This window comes from Ceratotherium simum, chromosome 3, assembly GCF_057802395.1.
Source record: "Ceratotherium simum simum isolate JZ-2026a chromosome 3, ASM5780239v1, whole genome shotgun sequence".
Lineage (NCBI taxonomy): Eukaryota > Metazoa > Chordata > Mammalia > Perissodactyla > Rhinocerotidae > Ceratotherium > Ceratotherium simum.
In genome coordinates, this window is record NC_141902.1 from 70,812,530 (window position 1) to 70,831,472 (window position 18,943).

General features: G+C 54.6%; 1 protein-coding gene across 4 annotated transcripts in view; it reads right to left on the reverse strand.

Annotated features, from left to right (window-relative positions):
* RASGRF1 (Ras protein specific guanine nucleotide releasing factor 1) overlaps nucleotides 1–18,943 on the reverse strand; it is a 110,229-nt gene that overhangs the window by 43,701 nt on the left and 47,585 nt on the right. For all 4 annotated transcript variants that reach the window (XM_004421884.3, XM_087428779.1, XM_087428782.1 and 1 more), the window contains exons 6-12: nucleotides 15,619–15,698; nucleotides 13,278–13,471; nucleotides 12,605–12,714; nucleotides 9,054–9,172; nucleotides 7,275–7,435; nucleotides 3,670–3,733; nucleotides 1,444–1,580 (exon numbers count right to left, since the gene is read on the reverse strand). In XM_004421884.3, coding sequence (XP_004421941.1) covers nucleotides 1,444–1,580; nucleotides 3,670–3,733; nucleotides 7,275–7,435; nucleotides 9,054–9,172; nucleotides 12,605–12,714; nucleotides 13,278–13,471; nucleotides 15,619–15,698 — 865 coding nt within the window. The remainder of the gene's footprint in view (nucleotides 1–1,443; nucleotides 1,581–3,669; nucleotides 3,734–7,274; nucleotides 7,436–9,053; nucleotides 9,173–12,604; nucleotides 12,715–13,277; nucleotides 13,472–15,618; nucleotides 15,699–18,943) is intronic.

Below are 18,943 nucleotides of genomic sequence, written 5' to 3' on the forward strand. Positions count from 1 at the left end.
CTTCCTGGAGGCATCAGAGGGCCTGGGGAAGGGGCTGGCGGCCTGACATCAGCAATGCACCCTCGGGAGGGCAGAGGCTGGTGGGCACTCTCCAGGTGAGCAGCCCTGAGCCCTTGTCAGCCACGGCTCCCTGGGGACATGAAAGGGCCACGTCTGGGGCTTCCAGGTTCCTCCAGGGCACAGTGGGTGTTGGGAGAGCGTGTGGTAAGATTCAGAAAGAGCAGACACCTGCTACACATCATCCCTGCCCTGCCTTGCTCTTCCGAGACTGCGAGATGGACAGGCAGGCTGGAGGGGGCGGGGAAAAGGCAGTCAGGGCATCCCGGAAGTGGGGCATAAAAACGAGGGGTAGCGGCAGGTCACTCTTAATGGAGCAAAGACTCTGCCCACCCTGTTCCCCATAAACACAGCTCGCCAGGCCCCCTGCTCCATGTGGGGGAAATCTCAGCCTCTCTGTCCCGTTCCTTCCACCATCAGCTGCTCCCCAACAGGCTAATCCACTCTGCAGAGAGCAGGCCGCGGGCAGATGGCACTGGAGGATTTCCTCCGCTGCTGGGATGAGGCTGTGCTGAGCTGACCCATCACAGGCCCTTGCTGGCCCAGGGAGAGGCCTGTCTTGGGGCCTGAAGCCCGCCCTGCTCACAGCCTCTTTCTAGACTCAGATCTCTGCCCTGGTCCTGCAGGTGCCCACAGCCCTCTGGGTCTGCTTGCTGGTCCCTGGGAAGTCGTGCTTCCTGTAATGCTCCCAGTGAGGTGACCCACCCTAACGCTTGTGCAGGCAAAGAGGGAGGGTAAACCTTCCCTTTGCATAGCTGATACTGGGCTCTGCTTGCTCTCTCCTAGCTCTGCTATATCCAACATGCCTGGGTCGCCGTGCGCAGACTTTTCTGCACATACCAACGACCTAGGGCATGTGCTAAAATGCAGATTCCCAGGCCCCATGCAGAGATTTGCATCTAGGAAGTCTGCAGGAGGTTGGGGGGAGCTCAGGAATCTGGAGTTTTAAAAATCACTGTAGGGGGCCGGCACCGTGGCTTAGCGGTTAAGTGCGCGCACTCTGCTGCTGGCGGCCCGGGTTCGGATCCCCGGCGCGCACCAACGTACTGCTTCTCCAGCCATGCTGAGGCCGTGTCTCACATACAGCAACTAGAAGGATGTGCACCTATGACATACAACTATCTACTGGGGCTTTTGGGGGAAAATAAATAAATAAATAAAATCTTTAAAAAAAAAAAAAATCACTGTAGGGATGATCCAGATGCAAGGGGTTCCCAGACCACACTCTGCGGGTGGCCCAGGGGACTCTGCCAATAGGGCGGGAGAGTTGGGCTCAGCCTTGGTTGGGCTGTCTTCTCCATTAGAACCCTGCAGCTACTCCCGCGCCTCCAACCAGCTTAGGCATGAAGGGACCACTTGCTTTCAGGAGCAGGTGATGCTGCTCACCTGGCTGATGTCACTGGTCCACGCTGCCTTCTCCTGTCTGGACGAGGCCACGAGGATGACTGTGAAAGGCGGGGAATCCTTTGGCTCCACCCCGATCTTAAAATCCAAGTGGTCTATGTCTTGGTTGGATCCTTTGGCTTCCAGGTGCAAAACATGGAGTTAGCAGAATGAGTGTGGGCCCCTTCTGAATTGGAAACCACTTAAACCATATATACCCTGTCTTACCCACGGGGGAGGGCCCTGCATCTACTGATGGCTCTAGGCCACTTGCTAGTTTCAGAACGTTTCTTTTTTCTTGAGGTGAGGAATCCTCACTTCAAAGATGGAAGCACTAAGACCTGGAGTGCAGAAGTAGCTTACAACCACACAAGGACAGGTCCGGATTCAGGGCCGGAAGAGCCTTTAGGGATCATGGGTCAGCCCTCTGCCCTCATTATGCCAATGGTGAGCTGAGGCTCCGAGCGAGGACTTCCTCAAGAGCCCCAGTGGGGCAGCCGCCACGTCAGGACCAGGAGCACCCTCCTGCTACCCCAAGGTGATGCCCGGGCAGAAGGGGAGCTTCAGATGTTAAACTTCGATGGATGGGGCTGGACATTCAGTTCAGTCTAGAGCTCCCCAAAGCCAAAGTAAATCCCAGGTATTTTTATTACTGCTCTTAACCTGAGAAGTTCCTTGAACTCCTGGAAGCTGTTTATTTGCAAAGACTAAGATCACACTTTAGGGATTCCTTTCAATGCACCCACATTAATTGGGGGTGCACTCCATGGAGTGGAATGTTGTGGAAGGTCCGCCACCTCTCTGGTCTGCTCTGTTGCTTCCTGGCTCTGTGACCTGGGGTGGTGCCCTTCCCCCTCTGGGCTTCAGACGTCCTCCAGTCCCGACACCTCACTGAGAATTTTGGGGTTCCTTGCTGGGCACAGGAGAGCCCGTTCCATGTAGGGACTCAGGGACGGGATGGTGCTGGCTTATCTGAGAAGTGGGGTGTCTGTGTGTGGGTGTGTGGAGTGGGGGACACTTGGGGCCGTGCCCCATCTCCCTTGTGCCTGGAGGGCAAAGGGCTTTGGGGCCTCACAATTCCACTTGAGTATGGGCTTTCCCACTTTGGCTTTGGGGAGATTGAGCTAAATGTCCAGCCCAGTCCATGGACCAGCTCTGGCCAAGATTAAAGAAAATGGTGCTGGTAAGAGTACACCAGGTAAACCACTGGGCACACTTATTCTGCCCTTGGGGGGCTGCCTAGCTTGGCCCTCAGTGGAGGGGCATGAGAGCTGCAGAGCCCAGAGGCAGATGGGACTCACTAGGGCATGTGTGCGTGAGTGCACGTGTGTGTCTGTCAAGTGTGTGTGTGGCCCAGGCCCCAGCCCCTAGCAAACCCGAAGCTCGAGCCCAAGCCATGCCAGGACTGGGATCTGAGGAGGTTTAGACACAGCCCTGCCCTGAGGAGCCCCAGTCTGGGAAGGGCAAAGATGGAGAGTCCCGTTGGTGCACCCCCAGGGCAGGGCATCCATAAGTGAGATGAGGACCAACTTTGGCCCAATCAAGAGAGAGTAACGACCCCACCTCCTAACCTAAAATACTGACTCCATCCCCCATTTCTGATGCCTGGGGAGAGAAACCCCACAGAATATCTCCACACCTGGGCTTTCCAAGCACCAAGGCTCTGCCCTCCCCCCGCCTTCCTGTCCAACCCCCTCTGGTTTGCTGAGGCCCCGCTCACACACTCCCTTCTCCTAGAAGTCTTGCCTCCCTTCTGGCCACTCCAACCCCACTGCCGGGGACAGTTCCCCTGCACTCCCTCTGCTAGTGGCACATGTGTCCCTACATATCCCATCCTTCTCCACTGGAGGACACTGATGGCCCCGGCGCCTCCCTGACCTTCTGCACGGCCCCATGAGCCACTGTGCACCCAACACATGAATGTGTGAATGAGGGGTGCTCACTGAGATGCCGTGACCCCCAAACCTGACTGTGCCAACAAGCCAGGGGCCCAAGGAGCTTGGAAGGACCAGGAAGGCAGATCAAGGCCACCACCTGCTGGGCCTGGGAGCTCTTTCTCTAAAGACCCAGACCCGGCCTCTCTGGGCCCAGGAGAGGGGCCACCGCATTTCAGCATCTTCCCTTTCTCCCAACAAAAAACCATGCCCAGGCCCAATCTTTTGGGGTGAGTGAGGGTGTGTGCATTTCTGTGTGAGCACACACAGGCACTCATGCAACTTTTCCACCTACCTTCTTCCTCTGTGCTTTCTGGGTCCTCCAATAGGGTGCAATCGATGAGGGATATGACTCCATTCTGAAAAAGAGCAGGGCCCACCTTGAACCAAGGGGGTATATGTGCACTTTAGGGGTCCCAGAGTATCAGGGTGGGAAGGGATTTTAAAGGTGAGCATCCATGTACACACACATATGGATGTGTATGTTATAATCCAAGTGGGTATTTTGTTTTTTAAGTTGATGGACTTGATCTTCATATAAGAAGCCCAAGGAAGCGGATCAAACGAGATTATCTCAGAGCGACCTTCCCCGAATGAGGGTCAGGATGGAGCTGAGGGCAGAGGGGCCAGAACCCGGCCTGCTCGGCCTCTTCTTGCCCCTGCAGCAACTCCGAGGCATCACCTTGTAGCTCTAAATCTGCAGAAGTTTGAAATCCCCAGTTCTAGGCCAAACTCCTCATATTACCAACAAGGAAACAGGACAATTTTATGGACCTGTCACAGGTATTGTCACTCTGATTTTACAAATGAAGGAATGACATCAGAGAGTTAAGTGTCTTGCCCAAGGTCACCCGGTAGGTTAGTGGTGGAGCCTGGAGAGAGCTCAGGGGCCTGATCCCAGCCCAGGGTCAGTAATTGGTTTTCAATTATTAGAGACATCTGGAAAAATGCCTCCCATCCTTGAGCACGTGAGAGTCCTTGAAACTGTAGTGAGAAATAGGAGTAAGCACAACTGTGGAGGTTGCAAGATATGCCCATAAAGTCTTTGATACTCCCCCCTTCAAAAGGTGAAGGCTACTCCCCCTCTTCTTGAGCATGGGCCGGACTCAGTGACTGGCTTCTCATTGAAAGAATGACACAGAAGTGACGGTGTTAAACTGTGGAGACCGCAGCCTCCTGCTTGCTCCCTTGCTGTCTCTTGGATCACTGTTCTGGGGGAAGCCAACTGCCACGTCATGAGGAGAGGTCTATGAATGAGGAACTAGGCCTCCAGCCAACAGCCATGTGAGGGATCCATATTGGAAAAGGGTCCTCCGGCCCCAGTCACACCTTCAGATGAGTGCAGCCCCAGCTGCAACCTCATAAGAGACCCTGAGCCATGTCCACCCAGGTAAGTCACCCCTGATCTCCTGACCCACAGAAACTGTGAGACAGTAAATGACCTCGTAAATGTAAATGTTTGTTTTAAGCCACTCTGTTTGGGGGTAATTTGTTACACAGCAACAGACAAGTAATACGACAACTGATGATAACCATGTGGTTATCACAAGGCCGTACGGCAAATATATATGGAAATGTTTGTAGGGCAGGCTGCGTCCCGGGAGGCAGAGGGGGCAATGGAGAGAACACCAGTGTGGGCCCCCAAATCCTAAGTTCTGCCTCTTGCTTTGCTCTTTGGTGGCCTTGGGTGAGCCCCCAGGTCTTTCTAGACCCCACCCTGCTCAGTGATGTCACTGGGCTTGACAATCTTGAAAGCTCCATCTAGCTCTGAGATTCTTTTACTTTTAAGTCCAAAAAAATTCTTACGGTAGTTTTAAATCTTGTGGATTTGTAGCACGCCCCTTTCAGAAGAGACTGAAGGCATCCTATTTCTAATTGTGGTATTTAAAGAGAAGTGGTTTGAATTTTAGCTTATGGTTTAAGGACAGACTCTGGAGCCAGACTGCCTGGGTTCAAATCCCAGCTCTGCTACTTGCTGGCTTCTTCTAGCCATCTCAGTTCCCTTATTCATAAACAGGAGAAGTAATAGTATCTGCCTCAGTGGGTTGTTCTAGGAATGAAATATACATCAAGTATGTGGGATAGCACCTGGCCCATAGTAATCATTACGCAAGGGCTTGCTATCATCATTATTACAAGTTCATTATTATATACTTAAGAGTGACAATGACGGTTACCTATTGAGCACTTACTGTGTGCCAGGCACTGAACTATGTGCTCTGTACACACTCCCTCGCTTACTCCCCTCAAGCAGGTGTTTTCACTCCCATTTTGCAGAGAAGTAAACTGAGGCTTGGCGAGGTCATGCACTGCTAGGATCGGAGCAGCCCTCAGATTCTGTGTTCTTCACCAGTATGCTAAGAGACTTTTAAAACTCACACAAACAAACTCCCCGAGAACAAAATAAGCTAAAACTAACAAACATAAAAATATCTTCTTTCAGCTAGGAAGCCGCCTTAAGGTCTCAGGTTCATCCTGCCCCACTGGACCCCCGCCTGCTGGGGAACTACCCCCCAGCCTGGACAGAGATCTCCACAGGAGAAACTCTAGAGGTAATAAAAGACGAAAGCTTTCCTTGATACATAATTTGGTTGAAACTGGAATATTTAGTGTTTGTAAATTAATTTCCCCTTGTGCAGCCAACCGACTAATTTGTCGACACGTTAACAGAAGCAATATACTACCGGAAGCCATTGCTTGATCTGTTAGCTCTGCAGAAGGCTCCAGGCCAGGCATCCGGGGTCTGGAAGAATGGTTTCCCAGATGCTCTGGCTTAATTAAGGGCACCTTCTGGCCCCTTCCAGGCCACAGTGTGTTCAGATTGGAAACCTGCTGAAGGGAGCTTCTACGGGGACAGACATGGTGCTGGGGAGACCGTCGCTCACAGAGGCAAGTGCTCCGTGCGTTACAGAGCAGATTTACTGCCACCCGCCTGCACCTGTGCACTTCTCTGGGGAGGACAGTTACCCCGATTTTACAGATGAGGAGCTAAGGTGTAGATAGGGGCAAGGACTTTTCCAGGGTCACACATGTGTGAGAGACAGAGCTGGGACCCTATCCCAAGCTCAGAGCAGTGGGATGAGCAGTACGCTGGGTTGGGGAGTCGTAGATTCTGCCTGGGGTGTAGGCTTTACAGCAGGTGACATTTGAATGGGCCTTGAAGGACGTGAGGGAGCTCTGCCAGGAGAGAAAGAAGGCTGTGTAGCTGAGTGGACAGCATGAGCCAAGGCCCTGGGGTCTCTGAGGAAGCAGGAGGGTGGTCTGAGGTGCTTATTCCCCTCCACCTTTTGGGACGGGCCAGTTAACCAAATGTGTGGGGTCTGATGCAGGGCTGTGTGGTCCTGAGGACAGCCCTGTGCGTGAGCACCTCAGTGGCCTGCAGAAGCTGCCCGGGCTGTGTCAGCGCTCTTGTGGTGGCGCAGTGAGCGTCTGAGAGGGCGTTGGGAGGGGCTCTGTCTGAGCTCCTTTTCGTTGGAGATGAGAGAAAGGCTCTGGGTGTGGTCTGGCACTCAGCCAGGTGCCAACCTCCCCGCTGCCCCTTACACACACACACACACACACACACACATGCACACGCACACACACACAGGCCTTTTAGGGGCTTGTCTAGACCCCCCCGGCTCCTCTGCCCCAGTACCCCGCTGTGGGGGGCTCCTTTGGGGGTCTTAATACCCACCTTCCCACTTCCCATAGTTTCTCTAGTAGAAAATCAGTCAATGGCCTGCTCATTCCAACCCGCTGTCAGACCAGGGTGCATGTGTGTATACTCACGTTTCTCTGACACCCTAGTCATGATCTGTGCCCATGGTCAGGGTCAGTCAGGACCCCTGTGGTCAGGGCAGTGCCTGCCGTGAGCCCCTGGACCTCCAGCCTTGGCAGCTCCTCCCCTGCAGGCCTTACCTTGGTCAGGTGGAGTTTCCCGCCAGAGCCTCTGGTACAGATAATCAGATGCTTAGAAAATAGGAAGCATTGTCGCTCGCCCTCTTTCTTTAGGGACAGAGACCCCAGGCGCCCCCTGGTGATCTTGCCCTTTTCGGACATGGGCACCTGGATGAGGGAACCTGTGGACGGAGGAGAGAGACCCTGAGCCCATCTCCCGGGATGATCCTTCCCCTCTGGGCCGGCTCTGAAGTTGAACGTGGGATTGCAATGCCAGTGCCAGTGGCAGTGGGACAAGCAACCCTAGTTCCTGGTGGCAAACGTGCACCTCGGACACTCCCTTCAGTGCCTCCTCAGGGCCAGATGGCAGGGGTAGGGGGTGGGGGATGATCAGAGAAGCTCCACACAGGACCCCTCGACCTCCCAGCCAGGGCCAGGGCCTTGGCAAGCAAAGGAACCCTAAAGGGCATGGCCCATGTGGTAAGAATGCAGGGTGGGGTTGAGGTCTGGGGGGTGGCAGGAAGCTGAACAAGTGGTGGGCTGGCTCTGGCCCAGAGGGATTAACCAGATGCATTGCACACCTGCTTCCATCTGCAGCCATGGCAGACATCACCAATCAATCACTGCACACTTTGGTGCAGAGCCCAGACAGAGCCTCCCCATCCTCAACACAGTGCTAGGAAGGCATTACCGGGCAGAGCAGGTGTCTGTGATGAACCCATTCGCCATCCCTACTCTGGCCCCCCCACCCCTAATACATGTGCCACAGGCCTCCTTTCCCTCGCTCACTTCAACAGCTCCTCCCTGGTGTCAGGATTCAGGCGTTCAAGGCCTTTCAGCGGCCTGGCTCCTGCACATCTCCTCCTGCCATTGTCTCCCTCCTCTGCCCCAAACCTAGTTCTAGGTCAATCTGCAGTTCCCTGAATGCTGCTCTTTGGCCTGGAAAGCCCTTCCTTCACCCTGTCTTCCCTGTGAACTCCTACCTATCCTTCAAGACTTGACTCCAGTGATTCCTCTTCAAGAAGCCCTCCCTGACTCTCCCTGGTCCTGCTCTGGGCCACGCCTCTGCCTCCTGCCTACGTCCATCACTGCCTGGGACCCTTTCCCGAATTTGTCTCTTCATGACTCTCTTCCACACAGTCTGCTTCTGGAGGGTGGGGCAGTGCCTATTCTGGAGGGCAGGGACCCTGGAGCCCATGTTGGCCTGGCATAATGTTGGAAGTCAGTCCCCTCAGCCACAGAGAGCCTCGAGCTGCCACTCTCACCCGGCTGTGCCTCTCAGACACTGCTCCCAAGACGTGTGGAGGCTGAGGCTGAGGGAAACCTTCTCCCTGTGAGAGGCACTGTGATCGTGGCCTCCCCCAACAGGCCAAGGATGATGAGCAAGGGACAGAGGGACTGACCCACGCCGAGTTCCTCTCGCACGCTGAAAATACTTGTGATTCACGGGGCCGATCGGTATCTGTCCTCATCCTTCACCCCGACTTCTCCCCAAAAAGGACATGTCAGTGTATACTGCGACATATGACAGACAAACCCAGGCCATCTGGGAAGAGTTATGTTTACATCTGGAGAGGAGGAAACTGTGAAAACCAATAATATCTGCATCTATATGTATAGATACCGACGTCTACATAGCGCTCTCACATTCCTCCAGCAGCCCCGGAACACTCTGCAGTCACGCTGGCAGGTTTTGGCACCTGGCAGCCAAACCAACTGGTGGTGCCCCTGAGGGCCACCTGCCTCCCGCTCCTGGGCCCCCCTGGGCAGGGCAGGGGAGGCAGGGCACAGAGGCCATACCTTGTCTCACAAAGGTCTGGCTGGTGTCCAAGAGGATCTCACAGCCTTCGATGATCATGCGCTCGATGGCTAGGTTTTTCCGGATGTTCTCTGTCTCACTTACTTCGTCGTGCATTATCCTGCGGGGACAGGAAATAAGTCAGAGACAGGCTGCCCCCACTCTCAGGGGGGTGGGAATGCCGGGCCTCCGGGAAGGAAGAAAGGCTGCATCCAGGATTCTCAGGTGGAGCCTGCAGTCACGAAGGGGGACAGAGCACGCATCTACTGAGTGCCCGCTGTGTGCCAGGCACTCTACAGGCGTGATCTCGTTTTATCCTTCTGACAGCCCAAGGAGGCAGATGTTCTTATTTTCTTTTCTTATGGAGAAAAGGAAGTGGAGGTTAACAGTCAGGAAGCAGGTCTATCATTTAACAGTCTGACCCACCTGGGACAGAGTTGGCAGAATTGGAGGAAGACGGGCGTACAGGAGACATCCTTGTTCGTTACCCCGCCCCTCATCCCGCTTTAGTGCCATCCCTAGAACAAACCAAGTTCATTCCTGCCTCAGGGCCTTTGCACTTGAGGTTTCCTCCCCTTGAATGCTTATTATATGGTTGTTTCCTTAATGTTTGGGTTCTGGAATGGCTTATTTTTGGAGTGCCTGGCAATCCAGCTGGCTCAGGGAGAGTCTGACTTCAGTTTACTTCTGTAGGCTCCGGCAAGTCCGGGAGGCAAGCAGAACACAGTTTGTCTCTTTATTTGAGAACACCGACAACTCTATTTGTCCCAGTTTTGACTGCCGCAACACCACTCCTCTCCAGGAGATGGCGCCATTTAACTGCTTTTTAAAAATAGCATTGGTGGGAAAAGATGGGTGAGTTGCCAACTTTGCTAAGAGCCTCAGTGGGTTTCCAGGAGTCTTAGGAAGGAAGTAATTTTTGGGGGGCGGGGGATCTGGAAAGAATACCCCACCTACTCCGAGAAAAGCACAAAGCCTCCTATTTGTCTGAAATTCGCAATTAAGACCACCAAGAGGGCTGGTTAATACATGTGTGTCTGACAAAGTTCTCTCATAGACATGATCCCATTTAAACCCCATAACAATGAGAGGCGACACTGGTCAAGCTGGATCTGTGATGAATGGAATCAGCATGACGTTGAGGAAATTACTGAACCCCTCTGATCCTCAGTCTCCTCATCTGTAGAACCTTGGGGTGAGGATGGAAGATAATGTATTTCATGCGCTGAGCTCACGCCTGGCACATCAGGTGCTTGAATAAAAGTAGTGATCACTGTTGCTATTCTCACTGGTTGCAAAAGTGTTATTATAAAAAAATATGATTATCTGTCATTTTTTCTGGTTATCACACTGGGACATCGAGACGGGGTCTCTTCCTTAGGAGCCTTGGCCCCCCTCCCAGCAGTACCCTTCTCAGAAGCCCATGCCCCAGCCCTCCTCTGGAAGGGACGTCCGACAGAGAGGCACCTTTCTGGGATATGCTAGTCCCCTGGGCAGGGATTCATTTTTGGAAGTAGCCAACAATAATCCAAACCATTTCTTTTGATGAGGATGGGGATGTCGCTGAGGAGGGCTGCATTTGCTAAACAACAAGGGGGTGATTCCAAAGCAGCAGCACTAGTTTTGCTGTTAGACACGTGCAAACTGCAGCTGCTCAGGATGAGTACCAGCCCCGGCTGGGGTTTGTGTGGGGGGCCCACGCTGCACACGCAGCTGGGGAGGCTCTGGGAAGGCAGTGTGAGTTTCCAGAGCCCAAGGCTGGGTTATCAGTGAGCCTGGGAGATAGGGCTCAGGAGAAAAGGCAGGGCGAAGGCCAGGGGCAGGAGAGCGCCAGCCCGCAGGGGGCAGTGTTTCTGAGCACAGCCAGGGAGGGCCAGTTATCTGATTCTTCCTGCCAGGGCTGGGTGATCTCCATGGGGGGGTGAGAGGAGGATGAAAGGGCTGTTGTCATGGCGACAGGAAAACCCTCTTCTGAGCGGGGAGGGCCGGGTTCAGGGCCAGGTGCAGGTGATCAGGTGGCACAAAGGAAGAGCTGCCTGGGGGAAAGGGGGTAGGGGTCTTAGACCAAATACTTTGGCACCCACGTGCCACCTGTACCCCTGCCTGCACCTGGACAGGGCGTCCTACAGTGATGAGGAGCCCCACTGCCTCACTGGAGCCCCAAGTCTTCTCCTTGGGGAGGATTTGGCTCCTTGGCCCATGAAAGGCCTGGGTCCCCACCCCCCAATGGTTCTGTTAGTCTGCAATCACACCCTGATTACATTCTCTCCCTGACCCTCCACCCTGGGCCCTGTGCCCTGCCCTGGTCCAGCCTGGTCCTCCCTCTGCCCAGCTGGGAGCCGTGGCCTGACTGGCTGCCCCTTGCTGGCCTCGGGAAGCCCTTTAGGGCACTGAGCGGTTGGCAGAGCCCCGGGCAGGGCTGGGGGCTGGACCCCACACACCACAGACTGACCCTCCTTTGCAGCTCCTGGCAGCCCATCGCTGGTACAAGGCCCTTCTTGTCTCTTGGCCTCCACATGGTGCAGACCCCAGGGCTCTGCCCTTGGTTTGCATCTCGTTCCTGCCTAAACTCACTCCCCTGGTGATCCCACCAGTCCTGTGACTTTAAATACCATCTCCGAGTTGATGACTCCTCAATGTCCCACTCCCCTAAACTCCAGAGTCAAACCGCCTACTCCCTCCTTGTCGTCGCCACCACTGCTGTCCATCTCAAGTTCCACGTGCCCCCAGGAAAGCTCCAGAGAAGCAAGCAAGCCTTTCCTCCACACCTGCCCCTCCGGCAGCCTTCTCCATCGAGGTTAACGGCAACTCCATCCTTCTGGTTGCTCAGCCAAAACCTCTGGAATCACCCTTGACTCCAATCTTCTCTCTCCCAACATCTACTCCATCAGAAACTCCTGTTGGTTCCATCTTCAAATACATCCAGAATCTGACCCTCCTTGTCCCCCCCAACTGCCTCCACCTGGTGCAGGCTGCTGTCAACTGCTGCCTGGGCTGTTGTAGGTGCCTCTCCCTGGTCCCTTTGCATCTGCCCCAGCAGAGGAAGTTTCCCGCTGCGCTTTGGGGACTGAGAGAGGGGCAGGTGAGGGCCTTGACTAGAGGGCTGGGGCCTCTGACACTGGATAAGCCCACGACCACCACCTGCTGTTGACCGGAGCCTCAGGCACACGCAGGCAGGTGGCCCAGGACCCCCCTGGGGCTCTTACAGCTACAGGTTTTGACAAATTGACACTGGAGAACAGAAGAAATGGGTAGAGAGTGTCTGCAAGCCCCTGGGCAGATCCCTGTCCCAGGTGATGGGCCCACAGGAGAGCCCAGGGCCTTCCCGGGACCCCAGCTCTGCCAGGGACGGCACCCCACCCGGTGCCCACTTGGGCTTGAGCCGTAAACTCCTCAGGCTGCTCCAGGGACTCTGCCTCCAGAGGGGGCAGGCTGTGCCCCTCCCTCGGACTCCTAACCTGAACATGAGCGTTTACCACCCTGGGCTCGGCACACTCCCGCGGGGGCGGCCTCAGCCCGGGCTGCCCGCGGCGGGGCCCGGGAGCCGGCTCACCTGGACAGCTCCTCCAGTTTGGACTTGGCGTAGTCCAGGCTGTTGCGCTCAACGTGCTCGTGAGGCGTGTGGGCCAGGAGCTCGTGCAGCGTCAGGATGTACCTGGGGATCTGCGGTGGGAGGGGCAGGGAGACAGGCACAGAGGCAGGGATGGAGCAAGATGGAGGGACGGGGGGCGGGCAGGAACAGAGACAGGGGGAGAGGCAGTGATGAAGCAAGAGAGAGACAGACAGACAGAGCAGCACCACAGAAGGACAGAAAGAGAGGGAGAGCGTGGTTCTCTCAGCTCCGAGGACCCCCAGGAGGAGGGCTGAGGAAGGACCCGTGCTCTTCCAACCTCAGACTGTAACCTGAGAGGCTCTGCCCCTCAGCAGGCAGGATCTGGCGGTGGGCTCAGGACCAGGAGGGACAGGGCCCCCGAGGGCCGTCTCCAGCAGCTGCCCCCTCACCCGCTCTGCAGAGCTGGACAGGCCTGCGGTCAGCCAGAGTCGGGCGGCTCTAACCCCATTCTCCAGGCAGCCCAGAGCTGGGTCTGTTAGGGCCTGGCCCGTCCGGCCGTGGCCTCCTCCGGGGGTCCCTGGTGCCTCCGGGTGTGGCTCCCTCCCAGCTGTGGTCCTCACTGCCCGGCCCCGGGGTCCCCCCGTGCGCCCTGGCGGACGGGACTGGGTGCCACCTGGAACATGGGGTAGGTGAGGAAGGTCTCCAGCGTCCTCTCCTCACAGTCGGGCTTGGCTTCGTAGTGCTTCAGCAGCTTGTCAAAGTCGCGGTTCTGCTTGCAGTGGGCCAGGATCTGCAGGCTGTACTGGTGGTTGCGGACGAACTCCTGGTAGATGTTGAGCATGGGCAGCAGGATGTCGAAGAGGTCGGCTGGAAGGAGGCCGGGGCTCAGCGGGTGTGGGGCACCCGCGGCTCACTCAGCCCGCCCAGGAAGGGAAGCGCCGGGCTCAAACCCTGCCCCAGAGAGACCCTGCCCTTGGGGACGACTCTGGCACCAGGGCCAGATAGGTGGCCCCACACGTACATTGGGACCAGCTCAGAGTCACAGATGTTGAGAGACGGGGCCCTGCCTAGTGTGACACTTGTGACCGGAGGGTCAGAGAGAGGAGGTGTAGTGGGTGCTGTGGTGTGTCCCCTGACCCCCTTCAGGAACCAGGCACCGGGTGTGCTGGTGGCCCATGGCTCTCAGCTGCGTCCTCCCCCACTGGGAACTGCTCCCAGCAGAAGGAAGCTGCCTTGGACAAGTCGTGCCCCACCCCACGGGGGGCCAGGTGAGGGGGTAAAGGCCGGCCCCCTGCCACAGTTTGGGAGATTTCTGAAGGGCCACCCCAGCCCTGGAGCTTCCACGGGGTGGGCTGAAGCCCCTGTGGTAAATGCACTGCAGCCCTGCACCCCTTCTGCCCTGGCTCCCCCACGGCGTCACGCTGAGGGCTCCCCACGAGGCCTCCCTCCCAGACTGTCCCACCTGTGACAGAAGTGACCCATCCAAGGTCACAGGGTGAGTCAATAGCGAGCCTGGAACCTGGTCTCCTGACTCCCCCATTCCAGGGCTTTCCACCACAGGACACACCCTCCTGAGCGTCTGTCCCTTCACCAGTCTGTCCCTTCGTCCGTCAGTCCATCCCGGTCCTTCCGGACCACCCCAGCTCTGCACCCTCCGGTTCAGTGAGGGGGCTCCCCTGCTGGCCCGCTCTGTCTCAGCCTCCCGGGGATATAACATCCTGTCCTCAGCCCCCGAAAGCCTCCAATCTCCCCAAACCTGCCCTTCAGCACTTGATGCGATTGGGAAGGACCCATCGAAACCTCTGCTTACAAACCCCATAAAAAAGACAAACATGCTTTCCTCGTAATAAACCCACGCGGAGCTCCCACACAGTGCACCGACTACCCAGCGGACAGCGCCGTCCACATCAGCTACGGAGAGTGCAGACCCCGTCTTTCCGGGCCCGCTTCTTAGTGTGACCGGGAAGGAAAATGGGGGTCTCTGACTTGAGAAAATCTAAACAAGTGCCCACCCCCTGGAAGGCTCCATGGCCCGAGGGCAGGGAGCTCTGGAGAGCCTTGTCTGGCCTCAGTTGTCCCTTCACCTCCTGGAGCCTGTCCCCTCATCCCCATAGTGGAGGTGACACCAGTACTCACCTTTACCTATTGAATTAAGAAAGTGAACAAAAAAGGTCACGCCCAGTGTGGGAGAGGCGGGGGGGCAGCTGCCCCTGTAGCGGGGACAGCACTCCGTGGTTAGGGCGGTGCAGCCACTCGGAGGGCAGCGAGACTACGTACGGAGCGGAGCCTTTCACATGTTTAGACCCTTTGTTTCAGTCTTCCACTTTTGGAAACCTATCTCAAGGAAATACTCTCCAATATGGAGAAAACTGTGTACGAGAGACGATAATTTCTTGTAACAAAAACTTGGAACAACTTGAAGAGCCAACGATGGGAGACGGCTGCATACAGATGGCACGCTTCACGGGGTACTGGAGCATTACGCAGCTATCAAAAAGCAGGCTTTCAGCACAAGAAAACACTTATGCTATAATGTTAATTAAAGAAAAACCCACAGCAAGATTCAAATTCTATATTCAGTATGTTTGCGATTATGTAAAACGGGAAAAAAACCCCCAAGATATATGCATAGAAAAAATTGGAAGAAAACACACCAAAGTGTTTATAGTGGTTATCTTTGGGAAGCAGAACTATAGTTGATATTTTTAAACATTTTCTACTTTTCTAGATTTTCAAATTTTCTCAAATGGGTATGTATATATTATTTTTAAAAGGGAAAAGTGGATAAAAAACTAAAAATACATATCACTTCCTCCTAGAAATATAGCTTTTGCCAACTTGTCTTTCCACTTCTGCTCCCTCTGAGGGAGTCTGTGGGTTTTTAAAGGACCACTCTATTATACTCTGAAGGACGAAAGTGCCTCCAGCCTGGAGGGGTGGGCCCTGGAGAGGGACTTCTCAGGTCGGGGGTGGGCAGGAGGGGCTGGGGACCTCTGTGAGGGCTGGCTACTCACCCAGGACCAGTGTGGGCCAGCTGGAGATGCGGGCCTTCAGGCCTTGGTAAAAGATCTGGTGCAAAAACATGATGGTCTCGCTGAAAGAGAAAGCACAGGGTAGGCTCCGGCCAAGGGAGTTCCTGGCCCTCCGGGGGGCCCCTGCCCCCAAGTCCAACAGAGCCGAGGGGCCCCTGGGGAGAGGGCAGGGGCTGCTACTGCCCAGGGGACTCCAGCAGCAAATCCCTTTCCCAAGTGAGACCTTATGTGAAAACCCATCAGCGGGATGGACTATCTAATCTTTGGGCCCAGTGCAGAAGGAGCATGTGGGGTCCCTCGTTAAAAAATGATTAAGAATTTCAAGATGGTGACAACAGAGCATTAAACCAAGCGTAGGCTCTTCTAAGCATGGGGTTGCACACCCATGAAGCCGGGGAGCCAGAGGAGGGGAGCTGCCCATGCCCCCTCAAGCCCCCACCTGCTGGGGGTGCCCCTGAAGGCTCTTGGAGGAACCCAGGGCTCTGGAGAACATGGAGTAAAAGCCACTGAGGATGTGCAAAGATCTAGGGCTTGAGACCCACACATAGCGGGGCTCTAATCTGCCTTATGCCCCTTCCCAGCTGTGTGACTTTGAGCAAGATGCCTAACATCTCTGAACCACAGGTCCTTCTGTGTAAAACATGAAAGTGAAATGAGGTCACTCCTGCGGGGCTACTCATGTGCCCAGTGCATAGAAGATGCTCAGCAAGTTAGCTCTCCACCACCCCCTTGTTTGGGAAAAGTTAGAAAAGCAAAAATCTCAGGGTCTTCCGAGCCAGCACGCGCCTGCTTTGCCACCACCTGACGTGCTCTGGGGAGCACGCATTCTCACTGGAAGCTTAGCAGGGGCTGGGAGATGGGCCTCTGAGCACCCCCAGCAGCCTTGTTTGCCTTGGCTCCCCTTCTGGCACCCCCTTCCCTGCCCACTGCTCCCCAAGCAGCCGGCCCAGAGCACAGCGAGTCTCCTCTCCCAGGACGAGCTGTGGGTACTTCTGCTCCTTCCTGCAGCCCCCTTCCCTCTCCTCCCATGTTCCTCCTCTTCTCCTGCTCATCACCCCCACCTCTTAACCCCCTGGAGACCCAGGAGCTTCCCCAACGTGTCTGGCGCTTGAACCAGACAGGGGAAGCCAAATGGACTCTGTTGTGCACCCCACTTACGGACAGGAAAACTGAGGCCCAAGAGCAAGAGTGAGCCTCCCAGGAGTCGGGGGCAGCCCAGCCTCTGAGCCTGTCTGCCCTCTCGCTGGAATGCTCTCTGTCTTTCTCTGCCATGTCCATGGCCCCTCTTTGGTTACACTCTGCGGTGTGCTCTCTGCTTCCCACTCTCTGTGCTGTCCCAGCACTTCGTCTGGCTGGTGGAGGCGCCTGGTGTCCCCACCTGGGGGAGCTGCCATCGGGTGCTGTCCCGTCTCCCAGCAGCCTGTGCCCTGACAGCAAACCCCCACGCTGGAGTCTGCCTCTCTCAGTTCAAGGCCAGGGGGTGGAAGGTGCTGAGTGGGCACAGAGACGCCCCCGAGTGGCGAGGCACACGCCTGTGGGTGGCAGAGCCTGGGGCCTCATGCACAGAGGGGGCCCTGAGAGGCAGGGGGCTCCGGGACCCCAGAGGGGTTTGAAGTGTCCTGTGCACTTGCACTCTGCAGAGAAAGCAGGCGGGGAGCGGAGAAAGAGGGTGTGAGGGAGAAAAGAGGGGACGGTTGAGAGAAACGGGGTAGGGGGAGGGAGAGGTAGGAAGACAGAGGGAGAGAGAGAACAGACACAACACTCCAGGCTGAAGAGCAAAGCCTGGAGCCCCATTATAACCACAGGATGTACAAAGGGGAAGGAAGACTTATCAAGACTGAAACCAGTGAGAACTTAAATCCAATAGAGGAAACTGTCGAGTTCTCATTTCGGAGTGTGGGTCCTATCATTATGGTGAATTGTCCGTCATCTCCCTAAAGTCCCAAGAGGAGGTGCCCCTCCAGGTGTGACGACACAATGATTTCTGCACTAGGGACCCCACCTGACCGCTGAAGTCACTTTCAACTTTTCAGGCAGCAATTCCCCTACAGAATGACCCTAGACAAGGCTGGTTTCTATTGGTCTGTGGCCCCTGAACTAGTTTGTTGAATGGATAAACACGTACCAATTTTAAGAACTTTGGTAGTCCACATGTGAAGACCCTTTGAAAAGTTCAAAAGCAAGAGATCAACGCTGGGGTGCATGAGAGTGCACAGAGGGAAGAACATCTGACCTGAGGTGGGGCAGTATGGAGGCTGGAGGACTTTCAGGGGGTCTTGAGGGGGCCAGGAGGCTCTGGACAGCCCTGAGTACTGCCACAGTGAGACTCAGGGAAGCCATTCCCAGGCAGCTCCAGCAGACAACTGCTCAGGATGCACCGGCGAGGAAACAAACCTTCCTAAATTCCAATACTGCACAGACTTGTAGAATAGCATACTAGGAACATCATAAGCTAGGACTATAAAAATACAGTTGATGAAGCCTCCATTTTTAAAGTATAAACTGAGGGGATTTCACCTCTAATCCTACTACTCAGAAACTACCATTGTTACCCTTCTAACAAGAAAAAAAAATCTCATTTTTATTTGATCTGCTTCTAAAAAAGTCATTGTTAGTGCTTTGGTTGTACATTTTTCCTATGTATTGGCCACTTGAATGTCTTCTTTTGGGAATTGCCTAGTCATGTCCGTTTACTATTTTCTCTCTTGTTAATTTTAAATAACTCTATATATTAAGCATATAATCTAACATACACGTCGTAGACAGTTTTGCTCAGCTTTGCCCATGGATTGTGTATTTGTGTTTTTGAAGTTTTTCCATTTTGCCTTGTGAGGTCTGTCACTTTCTTTCTGCTTTCTGCCTTGGGCGTCACGCCTCTCCCCACTCCTAGATCATGGCATACACGCTCACCTATATTTGACTTTATTGTTTCATTTTTACATCTAAATACTCAACTAGAGTTTACTTTGGTGTAAGATGTGAATAAGAGATATAAACGTGATCTTTCCCCAGTTTGGTTAGCCGATTGCCCAATTCCGCTTACCAAATACACCAGCTGTTTCCACTGCTTTGCTAGGCTGCCTTTTCATTGTTGCTAAATTCTCAAAATTCTTAGGTCTGTTTCTGGATTTTCTATCTTACTTTGATGGTCTATGGGTCTATTCTGGCACTACTCGCAGGCTGTTTCCATTACTTTTTAAATATATTTTATAACCTTTATAATATATTTTAATTAAATTAGGGAATGTTTCTTTCATTGCTCTTTTTTGAGAACTTTATTCTCTATTTATATGTATTTATTCCTTCA